Source organism: Syngnathoides biaculeatus, chromosome 4, assembly GCF_019802595.1.
Source record: "Syngnathoides biaculeatus isolate LvHL_M chromosome 4, ASM1980259v1, whole genome shotgun sequence".
In the NCBI taxonomy this organism is placed as follows: Eukaryota; Metazoa; Chordata; class Actinopteri; order Syngnathiformes; family Syngnathidae; genus Syngnathoides; species Syngnathoides biaculeatus.
Genome location: NC_084643.1, coordinates 10,475,130 through 10,492,601, shown reverse-complemented (window position 1 = coordinate 10,492,601; position 17,472 = coordinate 10,475,130). Strand labels below are relative to the sequence as shown.

Sequence of the window (17,472 nt, the reverse complement as noted above, 5' to 3'; positions counted from 1 at the left end):
AGTTCAACCATAATGATATGATTTCGTCAAACGAAACCCCCCCCCCCTAAAAAAAAAAAAAAAAAAAATCTTTGCTATATATCGTTATAACGAGGGTGTGAATGAACCGCAATATAGCAAAGGGGGAAACACTGCAGACACCATCCACGCAAACGCAGCTAACTGCAAGGCATGGCTTCCGGTGAAGTGTGTTGTGTCGTAGCAGGCGGCGGGGGCGGCGGGTGCCTCCTTGGCCCAACCCCCCCCCCCCCAACGCCCCCTTTTCCACGCCCCTTACTGCCCTCCATCATCAGGTGTGCATGCATGTGTGCCAGGCTTGTGAGCTGTGTCGCGCTCGTTGTGGTCGTAGTGCTGCAAAGTAGCCACAGGGACCCCCACCCCCCCCTCTCCAAAATCCCATTTGACGCACTCGGACCCCGACCTCGGACCGTGCGTGACAGCAGCCATCTTGCCTCTCGATGAGCGACATTTCTCAGAACCTTATTGCCTACCAGACAAGCACATGTGACCTTTTCTGTCTTATTATTTCCGTCACGACATTCATTTCCGTTTCGGTCCGTTTCCGCTGCGACCAATCACACCCGAGAGGGGTCACGGGTGGAGGGGGGGACAAAACAACACACGAGTTTGCCTGCATTTTTTTGAATGATCACTTCCTTCATTGCGAGCGAGTGAGGGTGAAAGGGATTACAAGCCATCCATTTTGAAAAGACAACAACCAAACAATTGTTCTTTAACATTGTCTTGTTCGATTTCAACTGTCTTGCCATTTAGAATTTTTCCAAAAAAAAAACAAAAAAAAAAAACCATTTTTTTTCACATGCCAATATGGACATGGTACTAAAACACTCGGTCCGTGTCCGCGTTAACCACAGTGAAGAGAAATAGCTGCAATGCTGCAAAAAAAAAAAAACAAAAACAAAAAACAAAACATATTTATTGTTCTGTAGCGTGTGTTTTTTTTTTTTTTTTTGTGAATGCACTATCATATGGAGTTGCCTCTTTTTGTTATTTTTTTTTGTTATTTTTTGTCTGTTTTGGTGATGTGTGTGTGTGTGTGTGTGTATGGGTTCCTCTCGTCTTAAGGTTTTTTTGCGTTTCGGTTCGATTTCCAAATATTTTCATGCTTCCCTGTGTGTTGTTTACCAAAATGTGTTAGGGCCACGCTGAAATTACAAGGTAAAAAAGTTAATGTGAATAAAGAGGGGAAAAAAGATGTAATAATAAATAATAATAATATAAGTCACGTCTTGAAAACTAAAGTGGCAAAAGTTTTCATATTACAATATTACAGTCATACCTTAAGGTACTAAGAAAAAAACCCCACATTTTTATTGACCAGCTTCGGATTTGTAGTTTTTGTTAGCATTTCCTACTTCCTGTTCCTGTCAGAACAACCTGGCGAGAAGTTCATTGGCAGTTTTTGACGCTTTCCAGCCGTCGCGTTTATTGGTACCATTGACACGCGAGCGCTCCGGTTACTTTCCCCGACTTTTGCGGCGCGGGTGATGGCCTCTCGACGTGTATTTTGTCGGGAAACAGCTCCTGTTTCGAGTAAATCGTGCGGCGTGACGGCCACGAAGCATCGCAAATCGCAACTGAATTGCAGTCGGGGGTGTGGAAGTAAATTAGTGCCACCGGGATTTGAATTTGAAATGTAAAGTGATCATATTTTCAATAGTTGCTACGATTCGCTGTCTGAAATTCACCGTCTGTGGCTCCAGGCAGGGTTACTTCAGGTCAGAAGCGAACACCCAGCCAATCGCGGTTCCGCTTTCTTGGTCACGTGACGTCACATGCCAAGAAAGCGTGACTGGATCGGCTGTTTGGTTCTGACCTGAAGCAACCCTTGCCCGGTGGCACAGACGGGCTGGGTTGTTGCACGTGACGTCACGCTTGACGCGCAGTCAGCTGTCCATCGTCGCCATGGCAGATTTTTGTTGCGTCTACGAATGTCGAAATCGTGAAAACAGAGACATTGGCAAGCGATTTTTCTGTGTTCCAATGATTATCGAAAAAAACGGCAACAAAAGTGTCTCGCAAATATACGACGTGCCGATCTGAACGGAGCTCGAATTGTAAGCGGTCAACGTGTATTTTCTAGTGTGCGGATATTCGACTTCGGTGAAGTCGTTCAGATCCTTTGAAAGTACGTCGTCCTGGAGAGTATACGATATCGATATCGTCACGGAGTTTGATCTTCTGTACATATCTGGCTTTGGTGACGTCATCGAGTGAATTCAAGTAGGCAGAAAACATCCGCAGCTCGCCGCTTACGTGTGGACGTTGCCATGGTGATGTCGTATGCAACGCCGAGCTTGTCTGTAGAAATGGCGGCCAGCGAATTGTAGCAATGATTGAAAACGCAAATCTTTGGTTTTCTGTGGCATTTCAAATTCAAATCCACGTATTGGCTTCCGCATCGGGGACGGAAAGACTTCTTGCCAAGCGGCGAGTTGGCAAGAGTGCTCCAGCGACATTTGGTGCGCTTACGAAAACTGCAAAAGGCGAGCTGTCTGATATCGAAGGTCTCAAAAAGAAACAAAATAGCAAAAAAGAAAGTGTACAGTGACTTTTGGGGCACCCTGCCATTTTTGTAGTGTGATATGAAGATTTTGTAAGAGTACAACTTTATTCTTGGGAAAAAAAATCTGATATTATTCCACCTTTTTTCCCCCCCTTCTCCGAATGGTGACTTTCTTCTCATCCCATCTGGCATCATGTCGTTGTTTTTAGCGTCAGCGTGGTGCTCGTTTTGCTTGGTCATGATCAGAGAATAACTTGATTGTGGGTTTTTTTTTTTTTTTTCTTTTGCTCTCACGTGAGACCTCCACATCCCAAAAAGTAAAAGAAAAAAAAAAAAGTGCTGAAATAACGGGAGGTTCTGCTAGTTCACATAGAATGCTGTGATTTAAAGATGCCTTAAGTATTTAACAATCATTATTTATTACTAACTGTAGCTAGCTAGCTATCGTGGTGGAATATTTAATGTCTCATAACTTTGCAATTTAATGGATATATTTATTTAAAATAAGACGAAAAAAAAATATGACAAAAAAAAAGAATACCTCATTATGCATTGGGTCGGTGGGGGTGCTTCTGCATGCCGTCTGTGATTTATGATTTTATTCTTATTCCCCCCCCCAAAAAAAAAAAAAAAGATGGAGGACCACTTTTGATGCCAGCACGGTGCTGTCGATCTCGATGAAATTCCCTTTAGCCTTCCCGCTTTTGATCGGAGACACATTTTGTGGTAGTTATTGCTTTTTTTTTTTTTTTGCGCCATCCGATGCTGCTTCTTCATCTCTCGTTCGTTTTTTTTTTTTGTTTGTTTTTGACTCGGCGTTTGCCGCCGTTTTTCTCTGGATCCCGAGGCCGCGCGTCGTCGGCCTTCGTTACCGCCGACTGTTTTGCTCGGTGTGCGTGTGTTTGCGGGGGTGGGTCGAGGATTGTAAATCTTACTTACTTAACATGCTAACTTGAGCCATTATTGACAAATATTTAAAAAAAAAAAAAAAGTGTGGATATAATAAGCTAACTTTTCAGTGTGCTTTTCCTCTCGATACTAATAATTCTTTGGGAGAATTTACAAAAAAAAAAAAGAAAAAAAAAAAGGGAAAACTATTAGAATTGAATGAAGGTGGCTGGCTGGTCTTGACTATTTATTATGAGTGCCGTTGAGTTTTGTTTTCTTGTTTTTGAACGGCTATTTGTGTGCTCTGACTGGCCTTAGCCCTCGCGACCGCCACAGTGTACTACCCCCCGCCCCTCGCGCCCCTCGCGCCCCCCGCGCCCTGTGTTGCTCCAGAGCCAAGTGGAGCGTAGCCATAGTATTAAACCAAGTCCAGCCGACGAAACAGTAGAAGTTTGAAAGCACAAGCTTTTTCAATGCATGTCCTTCTCAGGTTTTCCTATGTGTACGTGGGAGTAGCTCTGTTTAGATGTCTTTCATATGATGCTGTAAACCTTCTTGAATATTCCTTTCTTTGCTGCTGACAGTAAACAACAACGAGAAAACAAAACAAAAAAAAAAAAACAATGTGGAATATGATCATTATTATTATTATTATTATGATTAACCTGCCAGTGAAAAAGGGAAGTGGCCATCTTTGTACAACACACTGCTGTTTTGCTGTAACCGCGCAATGTTTTATGATCTTGAGTATTTTATAGAGGAGTAGAAGTATGTATCATCAATAATATGAAAGCAATAGCTAAATCATAATGAAGAATAACGTTGATCAGTGATGAATATTGTGGAGAGAAAAAAAAAAAACAACCTTTAGATTCACTCTGGGTGGATTTTGTACTGTATTTATTACTAATGACAATGCAAAAAGTTGCATAGCTTAACCCAAACTGTTCTGTCTCTTTTTTTATTTATTGTCTTGTATATGATCTTTTTCTATGTGTTTTTCAAATAAAATGCCTAAAATGCTGACAATAAATGCAAATTTTCTGACGCATTTATGCGGAGTCCCTGTGCAGCGCAAACACGCATTCTCGGTCAGAACTTATTAAAAATGAACAATGTGCACAGCATAATAAACCATAACCCTTGATTTCTTACATTCAAATCATATTGAGATTTTAATGCAGTTGCTGGATAAAGTGAGTTTTGTCTAATTCTGGTTCAATGTAGTCCCGCTGATCTCCAAATCTTATTTCCACTTAAACTTGCAAAAAAAAAAAAAATTAAAAAAAAAGTGGTGAATGTGACACCAGTTAATTTTTTTTTCCTGCCTCTAAATGCTGCGAGACATTTTTCTCCCATTTTGAACAAACAGCAAAACACGTTTACATTTGCTGTGTCGGCACAAATTTACAACGATTGTTGCGTTGTTTTCTTGATTGTCAGTGGTGTGATTTCTTTTGAATTGATTTAATCTTGCCGTTTTTTTTTTCTATGCCACGAAAAAGCTGGAGTTTGTAATTGTTTTAGTACTTCGGGTAGAGGATCCTCTCTATGCAGCCGTCAGCCTTGGCCTTGTCTAGCCACTTGGCACACTGAAAGACGGTGGTGACCGAGTTGGCCGTGTTGGTCACCTCCACGCGCTCCAGAAACCACCCGTGGTTGGCGCCGCTGTTGTCGTGCTCCACCTTGACCCTGAGAAGCTCGCCCAGGTCCAGCGTCTTCACCGCGAAGCGGTCCGTTTGGCCCCGCTCGAACAGGTTGCGGTTACTTCTTACGCAGGCGCCGCCGGCGCGAGTCGCCGTTGACGCCGTAGACGGTGATGCGGACGTCGGCGTCCGTGCCGGCGTCCTTCACGTCGCCCGTCGTCACGATGGTCTCGTACTTGACGGGCACCAGTTTTCGGACTTTGCTGGCGAAGCTCTCCGCGGACTTGTAGCACTCGAACGTTTGGAACCGATCCTTTTTGGACGCCGAGGGGACTCTGGCGTCGCACTTGAAGAAATACCTGAATGCGGAGAAGGATGCGAGTCACTTGAGCCAGTGCTGGCTGGTGTGCAGTCGGCCGAACTAACTGATTAACTGAGCTCTGCAAAGACTGATCAAGTTGGGACTGCCGATTTTCCAAACAAATCAAGGTTTTTACAGTCCACTAAAGCTCCATCTGAGGCCCCACAGCTCAGTGGTTAGAGCATTGGTTTGGTAAACCGGGGGTCGTGAGTTTGTATCTCACAAGAGGGGTTACGTCAGGAAGGGCATCCGGCGTAAAAACTGTTCCAAACAAATATGAGCGCTCAACTGGGATGGGACAAGCCGAAAGAAATTTACTAAAGCTCCACCTGAAGGATCCGGTGGGTCACAGTCCCCCTCACGCTTGCAAGCCGTCTGCAACACCACCCCAGCACAAAGATGTAGTTTTTGTGTAACTTCCTAATCGACGGACCCAAAGTTAGTTTTGATTGTGATTGAACAACTGAACACGATCATCTGTCATCTGTTCCATCCCTTGTATCCACCGATGATCGACAGGGATGCCACTCACTTGTTCCCCAGCTCTTTTTCGGTCACCACCACCTCCGCCATGTGCCAGGAGGACTCGCTCTTCACCTTCTTTCCATCTTTGGTGATGTGTCCGACGCAGATGCCGGCGATCTCGCCCAGGTGCTTGGACGAGAACTCGAACGTGTCAGCGGCGCCGCTGTCAAATAAGACGAAAAAAAAAAAAAAAAAAAAAAAAAAAAAAAAAATGGATACATCTGTGTCTCGTGGGCAATTTGTTGAGCCTCACCATGTAAACTTGTTTTTCTTGTTTTCCAGAAGAAACTCTTTGGAGCGGGCTTTCCTCCCTTCCAGAATAATCCAGACGTTCTCTTTGGTGGATGCGTCCTCTGACTTTGCGGTGGTTGTGGTAATTTCATATTCTGTTTCGAAGCAAACAAAAATCAACGTATGGATTTTCTTGTTCCTGTGTTTGGTGTTCAGGTTGGATAGGATTAGAAATGAGCTGATTAGAGGGACGGCCAAAGTTGGATGTTTCGGAGACAAGGTTAGAAAGAGCAGACTTCGATGGTTTGGACATGTCCCGAAGTGAGACAGGGAGTATATCGGTAGAAGGTTGCTGACGATGGAGCTGCGAGGGAACGTAGCGAGAGGGAGACCAAAGAAAAGGTTGATGGATGTTGTGAGGGAAGACATGAGGACACTTGGTGTTCGAGAGGAAGATGCACGAGACAGGCTTAGGTGAAAAAAGATGACACGCTGTGGGGACCCCTAACGGGACAAGCCGAAAGGAAACGAAGAAGAAGAAGACTGACTTGTTTTGTCACTGAGCTCCACAGTGTCGTTGTTAGCACACGCCAGCTCCCCGATGATCTGGCCGTCGTCTTCGTTTTTGGCCAACCAGCGGTCGCAGGGGAACCTGAACGTCCGATCCATAATCTCATCTTTGACGTCGATATAGTCGAGGTGCCAACCCGGAGCTGCGCCTTTTTACGCAAAACGTCACCACACACAAACTCAAAAAGAAACAACAGGAAAATGTTGTGTTTTGAAATTCAGTTAACTCCTTCTCTGCCGGTGACCGTTTTTCAAGCTTCCGTGTTAACTGGTAAAGCTGGCAGTAATTAATTTAATATCGGATGTATCGCAACACGTATCGAGCGACAGTGTGGTTTCATGCCTAGAAAGAGTACCACAGATGCAGTATTTGCCTTGAGGATGCTTGTGGAAAAGTACAGAGAAGGTCAGAAGGAGCTACATTGTGTCTTTGACAGAGTGTAACAAGAGAGGAACTACACGTGGTACTGCATGCGCAAGTCCGGCGTGGCGGAGAAATATGTTAGGACAGTACAGGACGTGTTTGAGGGCAGCAGAACAGCGGTGAGGTGTGCCGAAGGTGTGTCAGAAGAATTTCAGGTGGAGGTGGGACTGCATCAGGGATCTGCGCTGAGCCCCTTCCTGTTTGCGGTACTAATGGGTAGGCTGACAGTGGTAGAAGGGTGCTGAGGATGGAGCTACGAGGCAAAAGAGCGAGAGAGAGGAAGACCAAAGAAAAGGTTGATGGATCTTGTGAGGGAGGAGATGACGACAGTGGGTGTTCGAGAGGAAGATGCACGAGATAGGCTTAGATGGAAAAAAGAAGATGCATCTCAAAACGATGACATTCTCACCTTTGTTATCGTGCCACACTCGCACTTTGGAGAGTTCGCCCAGGCTGAGCACGTCGGGGAAGCGGAACACGTCCCTGGTTTTGCGTTCAAACTTGTTCCTGTTGGCGCTCTCTCTCAGCGGCAACGTCCCCGTGTCGCCAAACTCACCGAAAACAATCAGACACACGTTGGCGTCCGTCCCGGCACCTGAAGAGAGAGTACAGACGAGATATGGGACTACTCAATAGTCTCATATAATAACTGGGTGTCCAAATCTCAACTTAGATTGTGGAGAAGTGAGCTCATGCGAACGTCGCGCCCCACCTCTGACGTCACTGGTCTGGACTTGGATAACGTAGGTGGTTTTTTCCACCATCTCCTCGTCATCCACCGTGGCCGCCAGCTCGCGCACTCGAGCCCTCCTGGGTCCTTTGCTCTTTGACAGCCAATTCTCATACGTAAAAGTGTAGACCTCCTCGGTGGTCAGGTTCCGCAACAAAATCTGGACGGAAAACCATTGTCCAATGACCTGTTAGGGGGCAAATCCTACTGGCGATATCATTTCCCTGCTCGGAATTTACCCCGTCTAGGAACCAATCGGGACGACTCCCGCCGCCGTCAATCCTCACTCGTAACTTCTTTAAAAGGGGCGATGTCGTCGACCTCCAGGTTGAATGTGTCCTCTTGGCCTCTCTCAAACCTAAGCAATAATATTTGAAAGGAAATATGGTTTTTTTTTTTTTTTTTCATGTCTTGCCCTCTTTACACGAACCCTAAAACATTTCCCGTGAGTCTTGCTCAAATTTCTGTGATCTGTTTTGGTCAAAAGACTTCAAAGATCCACATCCTCCTTTGTGCAATAGATGTCAGGCAGTCCAATTCGGTGCCCACAAGTTTACCGGATTCCCAACGTCTAGCTTTGTGCTTCTTTTGGTGTACAATATTGGACTGCAGGCCTGTGCATAGACAATTATGTGGGCAGGTGCTCAAGCCCCCCACCACGCCCCCAAACAAGTGCCACTCATTGCCAGAATGACCGATACAATTACTACATAAATTGGCAGGCAAAAAGGCAGGTTTTGCATTTGGGACCAGGTTAGTAAAACATTTGGACTAAAGTGGTTTTGGCAAAGATGAAAACACTTTGGTTGACAGAGGCTGGGACACTTCCATCATCTATGAAATGAATCCACTTTGCGCTAGTTTTGTAAGTATGTAACGGTGTGGAACAATCTTTGCATCCAATAACACAAGTTCCGTTCAATCATGGATTCATTTACTGTAAATTTGCCCGGCTGCCTGGAATAGAGCAAGTACTGTAAATGCATCCACGCCACGGACCTGTCCTCATTCTTGGGCAGAAGCATTTCCTCTGTGCTCCCGTTGGCGCCGAACACAGTCAGGAAAATGTTGCCGTCCGTTCCGGTGTACCGCGTGTCACCTGTGACAACCGTGGCGGAATAAATCACCTAAACAGACACCCGGAAGTGAGTTTCTTCGGCCGTCGAGAACAAGGCGCGGTTTTGGCGGCCCCCTCACTTTGCGGTCGACGCTGATGGCGTCGCCGTCCAGCGCGTGGAAAACTCGGACGGTGAGGCTGTCACCCCGGTCTTTGGCAAGCCAGCATCTGCACAGAAAGCTGTACTTGAGGCCTTTGGTCGGCACAGCGATCGCCGGCTCGTCCACCGACCAGCAGCTCTCTGCTGTGGCGCCGTTGTGGCCGAGCTGAGAAATGGAACGAGAAACATTCCCTCGTTATACTGCTACGTAGAAATGTTGGAAGTCATCGAGGAGACTGATGTCCTAGATTCTCACTTCTACCCTCTTGATGTCTCCCACATCAGCTCCGTAGCACACGAAATGCTCCATGCTACCGGGCGCAAAAGATTTCTTCCCGACCGGCGGATCGAGCCGCAGCCGGTCCGTCTCCTGGTCTCGGGGGCCTCCGACGATGACGTAGACCCTGGCAGCGGCGCCGGCGTCGCGCTCCGGCCCGGTGGACAGAGTGAAGTGATAGGGGATGACTGGGACGCAGACAAGTTTCAGTTCAGACAAGAACTGATCAGGCCTTCTTGCGCAAACTTACAAGAAGACAAGATTTCCTTAAAATAATCAATTTGGAGATTAGGGGTATATATATATATATATATATATTTTTATTTTTTTTTTGGTGTAGCCTAGTACAAAATGTCATAAGCTCATTAACTAAACGATTATGATTACAGTTATGTAGTCAAACAACAAAGTGCATTACATTTATAGCGGATTGTCAAACATATAATTTAGGATTGAGCCAAAAATAGTCTTTTGTCCTTGAAGCTCTGTCAACATTAATAACGTGAAAAACTATTCATAGTTACGGGGGAGGAGCTCTGAGCAATTTGCGCCCCCTCGCGGCGATATTTTAAGGGGTCTTCAAGTATTTAGGGTGGGCAGCTAAGGTTAGCTCGGGGCCACCAAAGTGGGGATCGAGAATCGTAGTTTAGATACGCAATGCTACAATGGAATACATATTTTTCATATTGTTCCTTAGGCGGCCCTTCTTCCACCGCGGCCATCTTTTTCTTCGTCTTCTTGTTTGGGTTGCCGTCCAGCCCCATTTTACCTTGAGCCGTCTTCTTGGAATTTGGATCGGCGTTTCGTTCACCTTCGTATCCCTGAACCGCAAAACATTTGCGTTGTTTGCATGTTTTTCGTGGCGTTTTTTTTTTTTTTCCCCCCTCACCACATCGAATCAACCTTGACAAAGAAGGTCCTCTCCAAGCGTTTGTCCTCCTTCTTCTTTGACAGCCAGCGCTCGCACAGGAACATGTAAACCTCCTCCGAGTCCACATCCAGCACCTCCACTTGGTCCAGGAACCAGTCGGCCCCCATCATGGAGTTGTCGTGGCGAATTCGGATCTTAAACACTCGGCCTAGATCTACCGCTTCGATGGAGAATTTGTCCACCTAGGGACCAGACGGCGTTAAAGTGTTGACATCATGTTTATTTTGTCCCTGACGCTGTAGACCACGAGGCCGAGGACAATACCTGTCCTCTCTCAAACTTGTTCCTGTTACTTTCTGATCTGGACAGTTTGCGCTCTCCCGTGTCGCCAAGATCTCCGTAGATGGTGAGGAAGACGTTGGCATCGCTTCCCGCTTTGTACATGTCACCAGTACGTACGGACACCTGGTACGTATGAACTGGCGCGGCAAGACCACTTGAGTCAAGCGTCACTCATTTGTTTATGAATTTATTAATCGACGGGGAATTGATAAGGGGGAGGGCTGTTCATGGCCCGCAAAATGTAAAAGCATCTTGGACTGCAAAGTGTGGACCACAAGTGTGATGCATTATTATGATAGATCGAAATCAGGATTCAAGCTCACTTTCCAAGGCGTCCTCAACTTCGATTTCGGTCCGTTTCAGAGTGCCCCCCCTGAGGAGTTTCTCAGTGATGACTTTGGACGAGACCAGCTCCCTCACTGTCTCCCCGTCATCCTCGGACTTAGCGAACCAGCGCTCGCAGGGGAAAATGGTCGTCTCGGAACCCTGTCATTTAAAAAGGGCCCGAGGTTGTCGTGAAACTCGTAAAATAAATCAGTTTAGTTTTTGGGGTTGGGTGGGGTGAGGTGGGGTGGGGTGGGGCTACCTTTCTTTTCCTCAGCAGGCGTCTGATCTCCACTCGGTCCAGGTGCCATCCAGGGTTGGAGCCCCTGTTGTCGTGTCCCACTCGGATCTTCTCTATGATGTCGCCCACGTCTTCCAACTGGCACAGAATACATAGAGTGGATATAAAAAGTCTGCACACCCCTGTTCGAATGCTAGGTTTTGGGGGATTATAGACATAAGAGCAAATCATTCAAAACGCTTACCAGTAGTAGTCAGAAGACAACTGCTACGAAATGAATAAGGCCAGACTAATTTCTGCCTCTTTTCCCTTGCAGAAACCTGAAAGTTTTGCGCAACTACTTAGATGTACAGAAGTGTGTAGGAACTCCTTTCACCTTGTCTAAGGCTCCAGTTCCATCTGAAGAAAAGCAGCCCCAAAGCAGGATGCTGCTGCCACATTGTGTTTATTTAACAAATACAAACACTCTCAGACAAATGTGGGCGAATGTGTTATGGGCTAGTTTTTCAAAACGTAGAAATAAAGGTCCAGATCCCGATTGGAATGTGCCCGTTGGAGATTTCCGGTACATACCGTGCTGTAGGTGTTGCACAGAACACAAGCGTGGCTCGTATTCAAACACGTTACCTCCACGATGAACACGTCCTCGGCTCCCCTCCCAAAGTGCAGCCGCCTCTCCCTCTTGTTGACACACAAACCCTTCTGCAGAGTGCAGATCCCTTTCTGGCCGTACAGAACCACAAACACATCCGCATCGGTGCCAGCGCCCGACACGTCGCCGGTGTAGACCTTCAGCTCGTAGGGCGCGACTGATAGTTCAAAAGAAGATGGGCAAACTCTTTGTCATAGATGCGGATTCGCTCACTGGCCACGAAATTGGGCACGACAGCGCAACCTTTTCACATGAACATCAAAAGTGTATCAATAATTGTGGGGATAATGATGAAGGCGGCTCTTGATTCTAACGCTGAGAATGGTTTCCAATGTTTGTCTCGCTCATGCATCTTCATCGTGAACAATTAGGAACACCTCTCAGTCACGTGATACGTTTTAACTTTTGGCGGAATGGTGGGAAAACTCGTTAGAGCGTCTGCCTCGCAGTTCTGAGGAGCAGGGTTCAAATTCCGGCCCCGCCTATGATTGGTTTTGTTAAAAACATGTATTATTACCTTACCTTATGAATGACTTGTGACATCTCTCCATTCCATAAATGAAATAAATGGTGTCCCGTAAGCCCTGAAATGTGGTGTTATGACCACATTCCACAACTATCGAGACTGAAAGCACTTTGGGCTTAAAAAACAATGTGGCGTAATAGCGAAAGTTAAACGATGCGCCGCCATATGTACGTCATTTAACGCTTGGAATGTATCGAGCCGCTTAAAGCAACATTCTTCTGCAATAAAAACTGGAAATGTTAGCGGACTTGACTAGAACACGTTTGCTATCTGCTGTACACTCACATGGCGTGTACAGCTCAGTCTGCAACTCGGCAGGATGGAGATCTCTCACGATGGCACCGTCGTCCTCTCCTCTGTCCAACCAGCGGCCGCATGGGAAGCGTAGCCTCAGACCCCGCGAGGGGGCGTCGATCTCCGCCCAGTCCAAGAACCAACCGGGTGAGCCGCCTGTGTTAAAGATGTGAAAATGAGCCAATTGTCGTTTGCCATCACGGGAGGCTTTTGTTTCCCCGCACCGGAGTTGTCGTGACCGATTCGAAGCTTTTCCAGCTCGCCCAGGTCCACCGCCTCCACGGTGAACTCGTTGACTGCGCCCTGCTCAAACTTGTTCTTGTAGTTCTCGCAGGCCTTCAGGTTGATGATACCAGTGTGTGACGTGAATTTCAAATGAACACGCTGGGCTCTGATGGTTTTTTTTTCCTTACCTGTGTCATCGTTCTCTCCAAATAATATCGCAAAGACGTTAGCATCGGTTCCAGCGTACTTCTTTTCTCCAGTTTTTAGTTTAATTGTATACGTAGTGGACATGGCTGAAAGAGACAAAGTCTTCAATACTGCAATTGCCCATATAACACACTCATTTCTCAAACTGCAGTGTAGCTCTTGCACGTTGTATGCGCTTTGCCGTTAACTGCAAAGTGCTTCAAGTGCTTTCTCACCTTTGAGGCTTTTACATTAGATACTGTAAGGGCAGGGTGTTTTTTTTCCCCCACTGATTTTGTTTCAGGTCTCATTTGGACAGATGTGAAGCCATCAACATTTGACAGCTTAGTCTTTACAATTTTTGCAAGAGTATCACTCCCTTGTTCAATATTAGTCGATCGCTGACATTGGAGCAGCATTGCAAAATCTCTGCTTGGCAAGAAGCCCCTTTTTTTTTTTTTTTTTTTTTTTTGCTCCACAACTGTCTTCTAGTGGAAGTTTCAGAATCTTTATGAAAGTTACATCACTTCTAAAAACAGGATCTGTTCTTGGCAAAACACACAGTGGATGGCATGCTACTAGCGCCACTGATGAAAAGGAATTTGTGCAAAGCGGGGAGGGAAAGACTATTCACAGGCCTGCAATGGAACTCAGCAACGTGTACTGACTTCAGGTTGTTTAAAGGCTTGATTGCTCAATGACCTGGAGTCAGTATTTTTCAGGTTCATCACCCTCCGAAGCAGAAACTGAATCAAGGTTTTGTTGATGCTGAGTTTCAGAGAGGCCTCTGGGTACACGCTTGCTTGACCTGGCTTTGCAGAAACGCCCGCCCTGAGAGTTCTGTTTCCATCAGCCGGTTTGACACGAACAGATCCTGTGCCGGGAAACTTGCCACACGCGGCGTAAACTTTAAAACACGTTGGCGCAAAACTGCATCTGAGACAGAAAAACGGCTTGCTAGGTGGCCATTTTGAATCACTGCTCCATTGTCAATTGGCACGCGAACACGGTCCCGCTTGACCACATACTTGAACAGGACACCTTTTCATCTTTCATTCCTTTATCACATGAAGCAGCATCGTAAACGAGTTACCTTTCTGCTCAAGCCCCAGAGTGACGCCGCCTCCCTCTTCATCCTCATCTTTCTTCACGAAGGCCTCATCCACAGGAACCAGCTCCCTCGCTATCTGCCCGTCGTCCTCATCCACGGCCAGCCAGCGGTTACACGGAAAGTAGCACCTAACAGCCGGCGAGGATGGGCGGATTAGGCACGAAAATCACCGAAAAGTCCAGCGTGGAAGGGAGTTTCACCCACGTCGTGTCATCCTTTGTGTCCACTATCTCCACACCATCCAGACACCACGATGAATACGACGGCGAGTCGTCGTGACGGATCCGAAGCTTCTTCAGGGGACCCAAATCTACAGCTGTCACGATGAAAACGTCCTCCTGCAACGCAAAGAGACGCAATTCCTCTTAGTTACTGTCACAACAACGGTGTTCCAATTATTTAATACCACCAAAAGTGCCGAGGGTTTTCACGTGAACGTCTCAAATGGCGGCGAGAAACACAGAAGCCAAGTCTAAGCGTGTGAGGCCAGGATTTATACGGCGGCAGGGCCAGGTGTAACGCTGGGTTGAATAATTCATAAATTGGATTGAAGTCATGAGTAAAAGTAGGACAGGTTGAGCGGAGCAGCCGATGCCTCAGCTCCTTTCAGTCATGGCTGGGTCGCTTGTGGCAGGAGGGGAGGCGGAAGGGGGGCGAGGGGGTTTGCAATCCTACCAACCGGCGCTTAATTTGCAGAGCAGACAACGTCGCAAAAAAGGCAAGCGACGCCGTACCTCGCCTCGTTCCAATTTGTTGAGGTTGTCGGAGTTCCCGGGGTAGCGCTCTCCGGTGTCTCCGTACTCGCCGTAAATATTAATGAAGGCGTCGGCGTCGCTCCCGGCTCCCGGCGCGCCGGCCGTCAAGACGCACACTTCGTAGGTGTTGACTGCCAGACAATGGAAGGGATTCATTACGAACCCTCCTCAACCGTCCGTCTGTGCTGAGTTGCAGGCGGAAAAAAGTGGGGGGCTTTCTACACAATGTCAAAATCTGAAAGAATGAAGGATTTTTAAGTGAAAGATGAAATTACACTGATGAGTTTAAAAAATGAGGGCATTTTGAAGCTCATCCCAGCTCTCTTTATTTGGTGTCAAACCAAATAAAACTAAAATAAAGTAACGGTACTTTACCAAGATGGCTGATGGAGACAAAGGGCTGGGGGGCAGAAGCAGTTTTTTTTTTTTTTTTTTGTCTTTTGGAGGTGTATTTTTCCACCCGAAAAATATTGCTTTAACTCGAAATTTGACTTTGGTGGGAGAAATGTGCAAAGAATTATGTGGACAAGAGAGCGTTGCACCGTGGAGGTCTTCTGCTCCGTCAGGCAGCAGCTCCACCTGCAGCTCGCCGTCTTCCTCGCCGCGGGCCAGCCACCGTGAGCAGGGGAAACCATACGTCACCACCGCTTCCTGCATCTCCTCCGCGCCTTCCTCGTCATTCTTCTTTTTCTTCTTCTTGTCCTCCGTCGTGACGTGCTTGACCTCCGCCCTCTCCAGGAACCGGCCGGATCCAATGCCCGAGCCGTCGTGGCCGATACGGATCTTGAATACCTTTCCCACGTCCTTGGCCTCGACCTTTAGGAACGGCAGCGATAAGGTTTTGTTTTTCATAAATATATTTACATTTTTAGGCAGCGGCGATAAAAGGACGGAGACTCTCACTCCTGTTTTGAGCAAACCTTGAATACGTCCGTTGAACTCCTCTCAAAGTTTCTGGAGCGGCTTTCTAGCTTGATGACCTCCGTCTTCCCTTTGTCGCCGTAGATCTGGACGAAAACTTTGGCCTTGGTGCCGGCAAACGTCTCATCTGCGGTCACGACTGTTATTTCGTAGTTGATCACTGGAATAGTGACACAAAGGCAGCCGTGCACACGTTCATTTGTACGTGTATGAATGTTTCACTTAATGAATTTAACTGGGATTGAAAGTGACGTGTTTGCTTGTCAGGCACACAATGGAACCAGAGATGGCAGATTTGATTCACAGATCATATTTATCATATATTAGAGTCTAGTCATGCTGACCTTTTGTTGCTCTTATAAACGTCGTACCCCCACGTTAATATAAATATGTTACATACGTCGGCGCGTGTCCAGGATCTCGCTGGGGTAAATCTCCACCTCCGTCTTCCCGTCCGCTTCCCCCTTGGCCAGCCAGCGATGGCACGGGAACGTGTAGTCCTTCCCGTTCAGCGGGACCAGGATCCGAACGCTGTCCAAGAACCAGCCGGCCCGCACGCCTTCGTTGTCGTGGCCGATCACGAAAACAACACACACCCGCAACTTTTTATCTGCGGGCATGACCGACCACACCCGTACGACTGTGCAAACGTAGTCTCACATCATGGTGCCGGTCAACACTGCAAATCTGCCAACTTGTCTGTCATTTGATGGAAGCTAATCCCTTAACGGGGAAATGTTTCCCTTTAAATGGTGGCCTGGATGACATCATGTGGGTCCCACCCATATGGTGTGGGGGGGGGGGGTCATGGATGAATGGCGTTGTCGGGATGAGCTCATCTCACTATGGATGTGACTCAGATGAGAGGACTATAAGACTGATAAGAGGCTCGCGCTTTAAGTTCAGCACCTCTACAAACGCAACCTGAAGCAATTTAAATGCTGATGACCCCCATAGAAATGATAAAACAATCATTTTGCATCCAAAATTCATGGAGGATTTGTGTACGTGTTTGAATACCTTTTCTGCAAACCATCCCGCTGAAGAGCCTTTGTTATTATGGCCGATAGCGATTTTCCTCACTTTGCCCGAGTTCGGCGCTTCTATGGTGAATTTGTCCTCTTTGCCTTTTTCAAAGTTGTTTTTGTCTGTGTTTAGTAGCCTTTCCCCTAAAACGGAGAGAAAAAAAAACAACATATCGGTAAATTGAGGGACAAGACTTTATTTTTCTCATACCTTGGCACTAGAGAGGCTCCGTACTTTTTGGATTGAATTTGTTTTCAATTTCACCCTCATTGCGAAATTTGGAAATTCAAAATTTGAACCCAGTTTAATATTCGCAGTAAATATGAGGAATGATGTTTGAGCGTTTGTGGAAAGGTTGCCACGTGGAGTCCACTATTTCGACTGAAGTATTAATGACCAAATATCATAATGAGTTGCTTGATAAAAGACTACATATAGATGAAAAAAAAAAAAATGACGAACGTTTGATTCATTTTGCTCACCCGTATCTCCAAATTCTCCAAAGATATTGATGAAGACATCCGCATCGGTTCCGCTACCTTTTATATCGGCAGTGAAAACGCTGACAATATACTTATTATCTGTGAAAAAATTAACAACAA

At 46.6% G+C, this 17,472-nt stretch overlaps 2 protein-coding genes across 2 annotated transcripts; both read right to left on the bottom strand.

Annotated features, from left to right (window-relative positions):
* Positions 1-50: 50 nt before the first annotated feature.
* LOC133498880 (lipoxygenase homology domain-containing protein 1-like) lies at positions 51-12,959 on the bottom strand. The gene is given in 19 exon segments (XM_061816119.1): positions 51-5,181; positions 5,183-5,420; positions 5,955-6,110; positions 6,201-6,333; positions 6,727-6,897; positions 7,582-7,767; positions 7,885-8,062; positions 8,142-8,201; positions 8,203-8,260; positions 8,902-9,029; positions 9,100-9,285; positions 9,376-9,584; positions 10,166-10,217; positions 10,300-10,509; positions 10,592-10,746; positions 10,933-11,095; positions 11,196-11,897; positions 12,638-12,802; positions 12,871-12,959. Coding segments are annotated over 17 exon segments (2,736 nt in total). The 5' UTR covers positions 11,406-11,897; positions 12,638-12,802; positions 12,871-12,959; the 3' UTR covers positions 51-4,938.
* Positions 11,556-17,001, bottom strand: LOC133500040 (lipoxygenase homology domain-containing protein 1-like). The gene is made up of 11 exons (XM_061818599.1): positions 16,865-17,001; positions 16,245-16,403; positions 15,844-16,004; positions 15,466-15,739; positions 14,903-15,054; positions 14,373-14,506; positions 14,151-14,296; positions 12,871-13,164; positions 12,638-12,802; positions 11,802-11,983; positions 11,556-11,573 (listed from the first exon to the last, which is right to left on the bottom strand). The coding sequence occupies exons 1-11, from the start codon at positions 16,878-16,880 to the stop codon at positions 11,556-11,558; spliced, it is 1,701 nt and encodes a 566-aa protein (XP_061674583.1). The 5' UTR covers positions 16,881-17,001.
* Between the last annotated feature and the right edge of the window lie 471 nt (positions 17,002-17,472).

Bases quoted from the DNA above. Each gene is read 5' to 3' on its own strand.
- LOC133500040 (XM_061818599.1), bottom strand. The intron at 13,165-14,150 runs GTAACTCGTTTA...TGTCTCTTTCAG, and splicing joins TCTGGGGCTTGAGCAGAAAG to CCATGTCCACTACGTATACA. The intron at 11,984-12,637 runs GTGAGTGTACAG...TTGAACTATCAG, and splicing joins GACTGAGCTGTACACGCCAT to TCGCGCCCTACGAGCTGAAG.